At 39.1% G+C, this 13,042-nt stretch overlaps 1 protein-coding gene across 1 annotated transcript in view; it reads right to left on the bottom strand.

The window, feature by feature from the left end:
• Positions 1-4,809: 4,809 nt before the first annotated feature.
• The window catches only part of LOC121855414 (protein Wnt-4-like), a 38,501-nt gene continuing 30,268 nt past the window's right edge, over positions 4,810-13,042 (bottom strand). Inside the window, exons 5-8 of the mRNA XM_042350325.1 lie at positions 9,713-9,811; positions 9,147-9,353; positions 6,394-8,981; positions 4,810-6,175 (exon numbers count right to left, since the gene is read on the bottom strand). Coding sequence (XP_042206259.1) covers positions 8,820-8,981; positions 9,147-9,353; positions 9,713-9,811 — 468 coding nt within the window. The 3' untranslated portion in view covers positions 4,810-6,175; positions 6,394-8,819. The remainder of the gene's footprint in view (positions 6,176-6,393; positions 8,982-9,146; positions 9,354-9,712; positions 9,812-13,042) is intronic.

Raw genomic sequence — 13,042 nt, 5'->3', positions numbered from 1 at the left:
TTTTTTTAATTCATTTATTGTACAGATGTGATAGTCAGATGAGCCAGTGACATTATCAGTTGATTAGATTTTAGTTTAATTGGCTATAGTGTTTTTTTTCACTAGTTGTCCAATTCCATTATGTGTACCTATTGGTCCATCCATCTATCTCCCTGTGTCTGTATGTCATGTAACCTGTGTCCTGTTGGGTGGCTCATCATCAGTGTCTCATTTGTTTGTCTGTCGGTTTACATCAGACATGGGGGTAATTGTGAAGTAATCTCAATGCTGTAAGTACAAGAGTAAATTAGTATAATATTTGAATTAAATTTATATATATGATGACTTTCAAATCTAATTATAATTTTAATATTAGACTTTGTATTACTAAGAGGAATGTTTATGGCTAGTAATTAATGTAGCCATACAAGGAACCCATGTCTGTAAAGTTATGTGTTTGTGTACATTAAAAAGGTGTTGTCCTGATGTTGATCTGTGTGAGTCACTTTAACTGAGTCTACCCTTTGTAATGTGTTGTTTTCTTTGTATAACCCCAGTTCTCTAGGTATAAATATCCCTCTCACTCATCCTCCATGCTAATATCCCTCTCACTCCGTTTCTCCATGCTAATACCCCTCTCATCCATAACCCCCCTTCACTCCACTCCTTCCTCCACTCATACCTGACCTATGTGTTCTAGTCGACAGGAGGTATTCACTACGGCTCCTGTCTTTTTATGTGATTGAATATATTGCAGTATAATTTCCTTTGACTTTACTGAATGTATTAGTTCACTTAACTTATGTGGTGAAGGTTTTAGTCTTGGTTGGAGAGTTTGAGTTTTAGTTCAAAAATATTATTGTGAGAAATCTATAAAAAAAAAAGAGGAAATGGATGTATATTTTAATTAAGGTTTGAAACAATGTGAAAGAAATATTTTTTTTTACTTGTGTCTGAGTATTGATTGGCTATTTGAGTTTAGTTTAGATATACAGTATAATTAAAAGTGATATTAATAAGAAATGGGTGTTCATTAAGGTGTGAAGCAAACTTGTAGAGTGTTATTGTTATGCAGTGAGTAAATCTATTAGCCTAAGACCATGTTTCTATACACGCGATAATACTGGGTCTTAAGCGCCCCACAAAACGTGTGTGTGTACCTCTGTCAGGTGTCCTGTACTGTGCTCTTATCAAAACATATCGATGTGCTACTCTGTGTTAACGAAGTAGAAGAAGCAATATTGCAGTGGAATGATGTGTAAGTGTATATATATATATATATATATATATATATATATATATATATATATATATATATATATATATATATATATATATATATATATATATATATATATATATATATATATATATATATATATATATATATATATATATATATATATATATATATATATATATATATATATATATATATATATATATATATATATATATATATATATATATATATATATATATATATATTGCTTGCATTAGAATGATTAGATCTATACAACACTGATATTCTCTTATGGTGAGTTTTTTGTTACTAGCTATAAAACTTAAGGAAATTCTGATAGGTAACACTGGATTTTCTTCTTTTTGTGGGGGGTGGGGTAGGGTGGGGGGTCAGTGAAGACATTGGATATAAATCCTTCATGTACACAGTCTAGAAGCGTATGTATAAAAGGCACAGGTAAAATGTGTCTTCTTAGGTGGATAGTTCGCTTGAATGTGAAGTGTGTTGTAGATAATGAGGTATGAATGTTGTCTGTAGCAGATGTCTGAATTAAAGTTGTTAATTGTTGGGGCTTTTCTTCATATCCCATGGAAAAGTTACAAGGATCATGGTACCATTGGGAAGGTGCTTGGTTCCTGATCCCAATGAAAAGTTTAGTTAAATTCCTGGTTCCATTGAAAAGTTATATAGTTCTTGAGCCCATTGACACGTTACTTATGGCCTTGGTTCCACTGATAATAATTTACTTGAGGTATTGGTATTAAATTTTCATCACAACATTAAAATACTACATGTTCACCATAACACTAGTACTACATGTTCACCATAACACTAGTACTACATGTTCATCATAGCACTTGTACTACATTATCACCACAAAACTAATACTACATGTTCACCATAACACTGAAATTAGTTACTCTTTATTGACAAGGAACCACCATGATTAAAGCAGATTAATTCTATTTTATTTAACTAAGTGATTTCCCCAGATAGGTAAATAATAATCATGAAGGTAAAGGATAATGAGAAAGTTACGTAATTTTTGAGAGAACTGTGGAATTGGAGGTTCATTATTTGTTTTTAAGTTTTTAGAAGATTTTGTGTGAAAAAAATGTTGGTATACTGTACATCTACTAACGACGCATCTATTTGAATCATCAACAGTCATTAAAATACAAAATTCACCTTTAGTCATTCATTAACTTTCAGAAAACAAAACAAATAAACTGACGAACGCATGGTTGTGGACGCCATCTGTTGGTTGTAAGTCGGGTTGAGACGACGACTACCAGAGACGAAAAAGGAAGAAAGATTCTGGTCTTAGTAACAACAACACCTGATTACCCGCATTCGAGTAAAGTATCTCTTGAGTGATGGGTGCAGTGAACTGTTTGGAAAATTAACTCTTGTTTTAAAGACAATACTGACGTCTTCACAACTGGTAAGTGTTAACGATATTTTACCATTGCAAAGTTTATGTCGATATATTCATTTCATGTACTGGAAAAATAAAACTGAATAATTCTGGTTGAGGAGAGCAGTATGTGTATAGTAATATTTAACGCTAACCAGCTACCTAACGACATGTATCAATAGAAGAAAATTGATTTTATACCTGAAGAATAAGATAAAACAGGTGGTGGGTTACGTTTTTTCCCTGTTTAGGTTTTAGTCCGTTGTTTTTGTCATAAACCAGACGCCACTCTTGCTGCCTTCATGAGAATGTCGCCGCCATTATTGGTTTTCGTGAGCATTTGGAAGCGTCGCCTTAATGTTTCATAAACATTATTAATGATATTATTGACTATTCCATTAGATTTTCATACTCATTAAAAATAAATAATAATTATAAGAAGGTATAATTTGGCGATACACACGAATCAATAAAACCTACCTAACCTTGGATGGAAGTTCATTATTTAGGTTTAGTTCCTATTGGCCGTGAAGCTGGCTAGGAAGTTAGGTCAGGTTTTCTTAGGATCTGTGCATTTGCGTTATCATTTACGTGTTCAGTAGCATGGAAATAGTATCTCCAGAAGTGTTGGTTTTTTTCCATCAATTATTTCTGGTGCTAACCGTGTCCTGAACCTTTACCTTTATTACGAGTAAAACTTTGCAAAAGTCTCTTTATGTTTGTGTTGATCTTTTGAATTATTTTGTTATTGAGATACTTGTAATGAGGAGAGCTTTAAAAAGTATAGTCGCGTGTATAACTTTTCTTAGCCCCAATGTTAAGGCTTCATTAATTTCAGGTAGCCTCTGATCTATATAACTAGAGGAGGTAAGCATGAAACTCTTAGCCAAATATTTCAATTGGAGTTTTTGGTTATCCCTTGTGACCTTCATTACTATGCATCACAGCTACGGCGGTTTCCTCCTGTACTAAAACTGGACATGCCAACCGACTGTGAACGGCTAGTAAGGTAATGAGTGGTGAAATAATAATAATAATAAATAATTCAATAAATAAACACGTGTATGTGGAAAATTATAAGTTAGCCACCCAATGGATCACGTTTTCTCTCCAGCACGTAAGAGAGAGGACGTGTAGAGGGGTGAGAGATGACTATAGGAAGTGATAATAATGTTCACTGATGGGAGGAGCGGTGTTATCAACGTGTGTGTATGTGTTTTTTTTCCATTTCGTGAGCATTACATCTTTTATATACGAGAATTCGAATACTTACGACAAACATTTGGTTTAGAGGTAATAACAAAAACAGCTTGTATGAATTTTTGGAGTTGGGACAAAAATAGCATTGTTTTTTTGTAAAATTTTCGATGTTTATGGAGGGCACCCCCCCAAAAAGTGGCTTTTAGGGAAATTTACAGTGAAAACTATAATTTAGCCGCGCGGAATGTACTGTAGTCTGCTGGTAGTGATGTTTATCTCTATACTGATTAAATCTTTTGCATCAGTTTTGGTGTAGTCATACATTTATTTACTATATAAAATTTTATTAAAGCCACAGATATACGAATTGTTTACAACTTTATTACACAACACTGTAATATAATGTGAGTGAAACATTCGGCATTTTGAAGAAATGTTGTTTATTGAAAAACTGGCGTATTTATTATACAATTTTTTGTTTCCATATTTTTTCTGGATTTTATGCATTTTTTAGATATCCCCCATCGGGGTATTACTTAGGGTAGTCGATATGTCTTATTTCAGGAATTATTTTAGTCCTCCTGCGTTGCGTTTTTCACAGTGATGTTTTGTGTCCCAGTGGGTTTGGTCTCTGTTTACTATTCCAGCCTGGCGCGAGCATAGATCACACCACTGAGCATTAATATCGTAGTAAGGGAAGTGAGGTATTAAAGGGGAGGGCAACAAGACCTTCCTCCGTGGTGCGTTAGGCCACACACTTAAAGTTCATCTTGTAGTTCTTAATATACCTGGAGATAGTGTACTCGTGGTGTGTTTAATCGTAGGTTTAGAGTATTGGTACTTCACAGGATGTTTATAAAGTCCCTTGACGCTTGGGTAGGTCATATAAACACCATGTAAATAACGTTGTGGAGCACAGGTTAGGATCACAAGCAGACAGATGTGAGGAGGGTGAAATAAAACAACACTGTACAGGAATTTTAGTCTATATTACAATTCATGTTTGACGATCGTTGCATACATTTCAGTGATGACAAATGAGATACATTTAGGGAATGGGAATATAAATACAATATGGACACGTCAAAAATGAACTAGGGAGACGGAAAATCGCCAATTTGGAGAGTGATTGACGAACCCTACGACTTATTGCTGCACAATTGACAATTTTAGAAGAGTTTCGAGGCCTTTGTCGAGTATACAACCACAACGTAAGCGATGAAGGGTCACACTACGACTTAACCTCTCCAAGGGATCTTCAGATTTGTCATTGTATAAATGTGACTCATTACCAGGACTCGATACAGATTTATTTTTTTTTACCTAGGAGTCATGTTTACGACGCTCAAATAGAGTATATAAACACTGGTGGTGCATTATTGGAACGGCCGCGTTTATCTCACGTAGTCCAAGTACTGAGCAGCGTCCTCCTTTTAGGGGTATTTTTTCAAGAGTTAAGTATACAGTTTCAGAAAGTGTTCCTCTTGAATTAAATATTAGTCTTTTATTTCTCTTAAATGAAACACGAACCTCTCTTAGCGGGCTGTAATGGCGGATGGTGTTCGCGCTGAGTGAGGGAGGTATGTCATTGTTATTTTGACCATAATCGGTGCTGTTGAGCAGTCGACACAGCATATACTTTCAGAAATCACAAACCTCCACCAATCAGATGCCTGAGGGTGATTGTTTTTCCATTTTTCAGTAACTCTCATTTGGCTGGTGTGGTACTGCATTATTTAACCATTGGTGAGACTAGATAAGATCTGACTGTTTCAATAGTTCATTTCACGTATATTTTGGAAAATGTGGCTAGAAATTTATTCTTTAAAGCTCTTAGTGGAGTCATGTCAGTCTTTCAGTTAGTTGAAACAATAGCCAGTTTCTCTTGCGTGATACAGAAGATAAAAGAATTTTGTTATTTTAAAGACCAACTTTCCTACAATATATTTGTAGTGACAGGAAGTTAGATATATAAGTTTCGTCATTTAAACATTCACTAGACTCTACTTTCTCGTTATATTTCAACAATACTCTGTCACCGTCTACAACTGTAAAGGATTTCAGCTTCGCTTCTACCACACAAGTTAGTTCTGTATTTATAAGTTGAGAGATGAAGCGTTTTTCACCTCCCGTCGTTTGTGTTGTGAGAGGAGTGTGTGGACCTGCCTCAGTGTACACCACAGTGGGGGTGTGGACCTGTCTCAGTGTACACCACAGTGGGGGTGTGTGTGGACCTGCCTCAGTGTACACCACAGTGGGGGTGTGGACCTGTCTCAGTGTACACCACAGTAGGGGTGTGTACCTGCCTCAGTGTACACCACAGTGGGGGTGTGTACCTGCCTCAGTGTACACCACAGTGGGGTGTGTGTGTGGACTCAGTTCCAGTGTACACCACAGTGGGGGTGTGTACCTGTTCCAGTGTACACTACAGTGTGGGGGTGTGGGACCTGTCTCAGTGTACACCACATACAGTAGGGGTGTGTACCTGTCTCATTATACACCACACAGTGGGGGGGTGTGTACCTGCCCAGTACACCACAGTAGGGGTGTGTACCTGCCTCAGTGTACACCACAGTAGGGGTGTGCACCTGTCTCATTATACACCACAGTGGGGGTGTGTACCTGCCTCAGTGTACACCACAGTAGGGGTGTGTACCTGTCTCAGTGTACACCACAGTGGGGGTGTGTACCTGCCTCAGTATCAACACAGGTTGGTGACGCTGTGAGTGGTTATGATGTAACAGGAGGTCGGCATCACACAAGCGGAGGGTAACACGATCTTTGTTTACTTGTCACGTCTGTGTTGAAGGCTGCGGCTGCCGACCAAATCCACCTGTCATTATTATTGCTAGCGGCGGGTATGTGTAGCCTATATATAAAGTTACTGTTTATATCTGCGGACACGAACCAACCTGACTTAACCAGACGTAACGTGAAGTTCATAGGTTAAGTTTGAGTTCGTTTTACTTGTGGCAGTCAGAGGATCACTGCGCATGCGCTTTATGACCCAAATCAGCGCCGTTGTTTGTCATGAATCAACAGACTAATACATAACCCCGGTGTAGCAAAATGTTGTGAGCTGGATCCGGGTTGGTTAGCACTTGGTTATTTTAATGTAATTACTCGGTTATGGGACATTCGGGTAACGGTCGTTTTGTTGTGTACGATGGTGTGAAGACCGTCAGCTGGTGGTCACTGATGGCTAAAGCTTGATTGTTAGCCTGTCACTGATGACTAAAGCTTGATTGTTAGCCTGTCACTGATGGCTAAAGCTTGATTGTTAGTCTGTCACTGATGGCTAAAGCTTGATTGTTAGCCTGTCATTGACTGGCTAAAGCTTGATTGTTAGCCTGTCATTGATTGGCTAATATGACGTCATCTTGCCTTTTGCTGGATATTTGAAGATTAAAACGGAAAATATGTCGATAAATGAATAAAAACACACAATAAATATCTCCCAAAACAAACTAAATTAGTTGAGTGTTTGTTGAGGTATAATCTCTAGATGCCTCACTTAAGTAATCATGATAACCGTGTGTGTGTGTGTGTGTGTGTGTGTGTGTGTGTGTGTGTGTGTGTGTGTGTGTGTGTGTTATACAAAATATTACACATGTCTAAAGAGGAATTAACATGAGGGATATTACCGTAATATTGAAGTACACGCGTGGAACCCAAAGATGACATCAGAAAACAGATTCCATACCCCCCAAAAAAGAAAAAAAAGTAGCAGTAATGACAATGATAAAACCGCTTTCACTAAGGAAAAAAATCTGCTAATAAAACACGAGAAAGCGCGTGCACTATACACCCCTTCATCATCTTGTCAAGTATATGAAGTTATTACTCAATGTCTCTATTTCTCTAGATGGTCAGGACTAACCATCATCTTGTTGTGGAATCAGGTGAAGATTAGCTCTCCCCCTATTTTGGTTTATTTTACCTGATGATTAAACCCCCGGAAGGTATCTTGGGGGGGGGTGTTAGGTTAGCATTAGGGTATTTGATCATGAGGTGAAATAAACTGGGGGGGTCTAATCTTCAGGTGATCCCGTGTCATTCTTAAACACCTCACATCCCCGGGGAAGATGGGGGAGAGGAGGGACCAGTACAAGTGATATAGATAATAGATTATTCACCTTAAGACCTAAGACAAGACCTATGTACATCAGGTTAGGCGTTATTGTATAAGATCTCTACAGGTTATGAGGCTGACTGATCCTGAAGGAGGAAGAGCCAGCACACGAGACAGACAGACAGACAGACACAGACAGCAGGAGGAGCTAATGGCTATATGTGATCGTCTCGTTGCGGACCGTTAGTGATCTTATAAAATAACATAGAGGAGAGAGGACTCGAGTAAGATAACAATCAGTAAAGACATCTGTACAAAAATTCGATCTTCCAAAGATTCTACACCACGTCTACGAATAGTCTTTCTTCTAAAAGGTTATTATTTTTTTTAACCACTATACTACAGACCTAAGAGTAGAGGGGAATTATTTACACTGTCGGGGCCGGGGTATATAAGCTCATTAGATGCCCATAGTGACTCAGGACGTACAATAGGTGTTGCCAGTATGCGGGAAAAAAATATATTAGAAAAAAAGTTTAGATGATTCTCTCAGCTGACATTCATAAGTTTACTTGATGGGGAATTTCAACACCTGTCCGACTCACTAGGAAGCGACAATGGCACCTTTTAATAAATGCTTGGAAAAATCTTGATAAATCTAATAATTTATGGCTTAAAATTGTACATGTACTTTTTTTTTGTTAAATCTATCAAATAATTCCCATAAATACAAGAACTTAGACTATGTTCAGGTAAGTGTGACATTGTAGATGCGTTTCCGCCAGCACCTCTACACCGTCCCCTGTTTTATTAGACCTCGCGAACCCATTCTTCTGCCGCCGGTCATGGAAGGGGGGAGAGGGGAGAGTCGAGGAACGGAATGGCATCGACACTGTAGGCGACGTTTGCTAGTTGCACGTGTGTACTGTAACGTCGCGTGTACAGGTTCTACACCTGACGAAGCAACACCAGTGGAACTTGCAGGAACAGCGCTCCTGGACACTTTCCTGGTAGCTGGTGTAGCCTCTGTTACAACACAACAGGTCGCATCCTTCCAGCCCGCGTGAAGTCTGCAACATCAAGCGATACAATCATGGGTCGTGGCGAGGGATTTAAAATAAGGAAGTGTAATAATTTTTGGTAGGAATAATAGTGATGAAGAGTATGTTTTATTATTATTATTATTATTATTATTATTATTATTATTATCATCATCATCATCATACGCTACTGACCTTATTGCAGCGTCTGCCGTGTGTGCCCAGAGAGCCACTGTTGATATCATAGTCGCAGTACTCTGGTGAGGACGACACATACACCAGGTCCACCTCAGTCGGCTTCTTGAAGTACTGTTTGTTCGGCTCCAGCTCCGACCTCCCCGACACCTCCTTCACCCGCACCTCCGTTGCCCCGTCGAACTTATCCTTCAGGATTTCTCCAATCTGAAGGACGTCAGGAGGTGAGTGAGTGTCTGAACTACTGTTACATGTGGGCTGGTGTGTGTGTTATAGCTTGCAGGAATGTGATGCAGTTTGGTATTATACATCACAGCTTGAAATAATATAGTTTGATTGTGTGGGTATTCTAAAGCGCTTACTAATGTAGGAAAAAGCAATTCGAAAATATTTTTGATGAAAAAATAGCATATGAGGGAGAAATTAATTCAAGGTATTACATATTACAAGCTCGGGAAATAACAATAAAGGAAATAATGATATAAAAGAATAAGATAATGACGAAAAGGGAATATTAGACAGCGCAGGAAGAGAAACAATCAACATACAGTATTAAGACACAGTACCTCTCTAAAGGTGGGCATGGCCTTCCAACACGTCTTCAGCTCACACGAACCTGACACCCCATGGCATTTGCACTCAATTCTCATGTGCATCTCGATCAACTGCAATGAAAATAGGATTCATGATTATCTCATACTAATCAATTAATCCCACAGTACTGTAATAGGTTAGGTAGAAACACGATAGCCTAGTCAATATGTAAACCTTGAATCTCGCTCGTAATGTGACTAGGCTATCGTGTCCTAACCTAACCTAACCTAACCTAACCTAGTCGATTCCTCTTTCGTTACTTGGTCATAATTTCCGTAGATATAATATTAAGCTTCTGTTTCATGTTTGTTGTTGTGTAGTCATTGTTGTTTAACGCCTTAGATATATGTACTAAGCTTTATGACTTGATGTTGATGTTGTGGAGCTAAGCTTTTTTTGTTTACCTCTTTAAATAATAATCATGTGTACGATAATTAAGTAACGCTGTAATAATTCTTCCTTGTTGTAAATTAATTGGGATTAAACTTTACGGACTGAATTATTAGTGAGTGTAATTTACTTTGCGTCAAGACAGATGCTATTAACTTATTGAAGCAAGATTTTTTTGGGGGGTGGTGATCAATTATTTTCATCAAAGAATTTCGGTAGTCACCTCGGCATAGGAGGATGGAACGTTTAAAATATAAATATATAAATATTCCCTTATTACACTTTCATCAGGTTCTCTTGTATTAGGTTTTTATCCAGCGTTGAAAAATAGTGAATGTTGGGTATACGAAACAGTGTTATGCATTATCAAACTCTTCCCGCGTGTAGCTGTGAAATTTTAAGAGCTTGAGGCTGCTTGCAAAATTTATCCGGTACGGTATGCAGTATATAATATGTCCTCCCAAAATATTATATATATATTTTTTTAGGGGGGGTCGAGGGATATTTTTTACGGATACTTTAGAAATAATGTACTAATTGATATTAAAGGGAGGCATATTTTGCTATTTTCCTTATTCTCATTTACTTCTCTTCTTTCGGTCTTTCTCTTCTCTTCCTCTTATCTCCCCCACCCCCCCCTCTCCTCCTCTCTCACTGCCATAAGCTCTTGGGTCGCCTGATATTGCACTTGTAAATCTGTTGTGTAAAACGCAACACGATGCCCAATAAATCCCACTGCGTGCATGTTGCTTCTCCATATTGGCAAGGCACCGGGTCTACCTCCGCCACGGTGCATGATATCTTAGAAGCGAGGGAAACAAATAATGAAAGACTAAAGGTAAAGGAGGAGGAAGTAGAAGAGAAGAGGGGGGATAAATTAGTGGGGATAAGGGGAAAAAATCACGACTGGAAGGGAGTATTAGATGTACAATATAAAAAACAAAACACAAAGTTGGTTAAATTGTTGTGTCAGGGTGATGGCTAGGCTCTATAGGGTGGAGGATGAACCGACCGACGGGGCTATGTGTAGAAGAGAAGAGAAGAGGGTAGCTAATTGAAGAAGAAGTGGAATGGGGGTGGATTAAGTGCAGAAATAAAAGCGTGTAGAAAACATCAAGTCCCTCAGAAGAAAAGACAAGAGAGTGAGTGAGTGGTAGAGTGGGGAGGATACTGGCTAGGCTAACACACACACCCACACAAGAACTAGAGCCAAGGTTCGCCGATTGTGTTCAGACGCGTGGCCTGTTCCCCCTCTCCCAGCTGTAGGTTTTGTGGCTCTCCTGCTGTTTTTCGCCGCTGGAGAACTGACGTGGGAAGAAAATCAGTTGCGGCATATTTAGGATGGGCTGCCAGTAACGTACACTTCTCTCAGGAGGGGGAAAAAACATATTAGTTCTTCTTTGTTAAGGCAAGCGAAAACTTTTCCCCTGGTCGATTAGTTGGCTCAGTTTTTAGGCAGTGGGTGGTGGTGGTGGTGTGTGGTTCTCATGCTTGTGAGTGATCGGCTTTGTTATTATATCTTGGAAGTTGAGTTTCTGGGAGGGGGAGAAATTCTAGTCTGAAGGCGGTAAAATTATTAACTCCGGGCCTGCAAGGGTTCATGCTAGACTGTTGTATTTTGCATTTTTTTCCCCTCGCTTCGGATGTGTGAACTAAACTAACTTTAATCACACTTGGCAGGTGGGCTGGGTGGTAGCTGGAAAAACAAATTGATTTAATTTCAGAAAATGTAGGTCAGAGGTTAAGGGTAAACTAACCTAACTGACATTAAAACAGATGGTCAGATTTTAATGAAATTTAGCGCCTGAGTTAGATGTTGCTCGGCTAAATTATCTACCGAGTTAAAATTAATCCTCCTGATTTTTTTATTTTTTTATTCAGTGTGTGTGTGTGTGTGTGTGTGTGTGTGTGTGTGTGTGTGTGTGTGTGTGTGTGTGTGTGTAAACTAAACAGGACACTCGCATAAACAAACAGAGGGACAGACAGACTAATACAGCTTCACTTATAAACCTCACAGCCATGCAGCGGGGAGACTCACTGACCAAAAATTCCACAGGACATTCCACGCAGACTGACAGACAAACACCACACACCACCACAACCACCCCCTTCCTCACTCCTACCGTCATCCACCCCCTTCCTCACTCCTACCGTCATCCACCCCTTCCTCCCTCCACCGTCATCCACCCCTTCCTCCTCCTACTCATCCACCCCTACATCGTCATCCACCCCTTCCTCCTCCTACCGTCATCCACCCCTTCCTCCTCCTACATCCACCCCTTCCTCCTCCCCGTCATCCACCCCTTCCTCACTCCCACCCAACCTCATCCACCTTCCTCCTCTCCCGTCATCACCCCTTCCTCCACTCCTACCATCCACCCCTTCCTCACTCCTACCGTCACCTCCTCACCCCCGTCAGTCATCCACCCCTTCCTCACTCCTACCGTCATCCACCCTACCCCTCCTTCACTCTCCTTCCCTCCCTCCTTCACCCACCCAACCAACCTCTCCCGAGTAGCCGTGACCTTGCATATGTAGACTGGTTATTGTATTCTTTTATTCCCTAATAGAGCCAATTAGGGCAGACACGGGAAAAAGAATGAGTAGGGATAAAAATATAACCAGGTAGACTTAACTGAACAGTGATGACGGGGCCTTAAAGTGGACCGTGTATTTTTGGACGCCATTTTTGTTTACGCCTTTTTTTTTTACGGGATTTATATTTGACGTTCAATAGTGTTTTTTTTTGTAATTTTTTTGTATTTGGTTAATGTAAGATCTTATCGTTGACGTATGATTAAAATCTATTATATAATGTATTTTTGTTTTTATATTTAGTGTATTTATTAAAACTATATTGATGTTAATGGGTTACGGTTTCTTAACAGCTGAAGTGTTCCGGTAAGCGCGTA

Source organism: Homarus americanus, unplaced genomic scaffold (genome assembly GCF_018991925.1).
Source record: "Homarus americanus isolate GMGI-L3 unplaced genomic scaffold, GMGI_Hamer_2.0 scaffold45299, whole genome shotgun sequence".
Classification (NCBI taxonomy): Eukaryota; Metazoa; Arthropoda; class Malacostraca; order Decapoda; family Nephropidae; genus Homarus; species Homarus americanus.
This window is presented reverse-complemented; position numbering and strand designations above follow the sequence as displayed.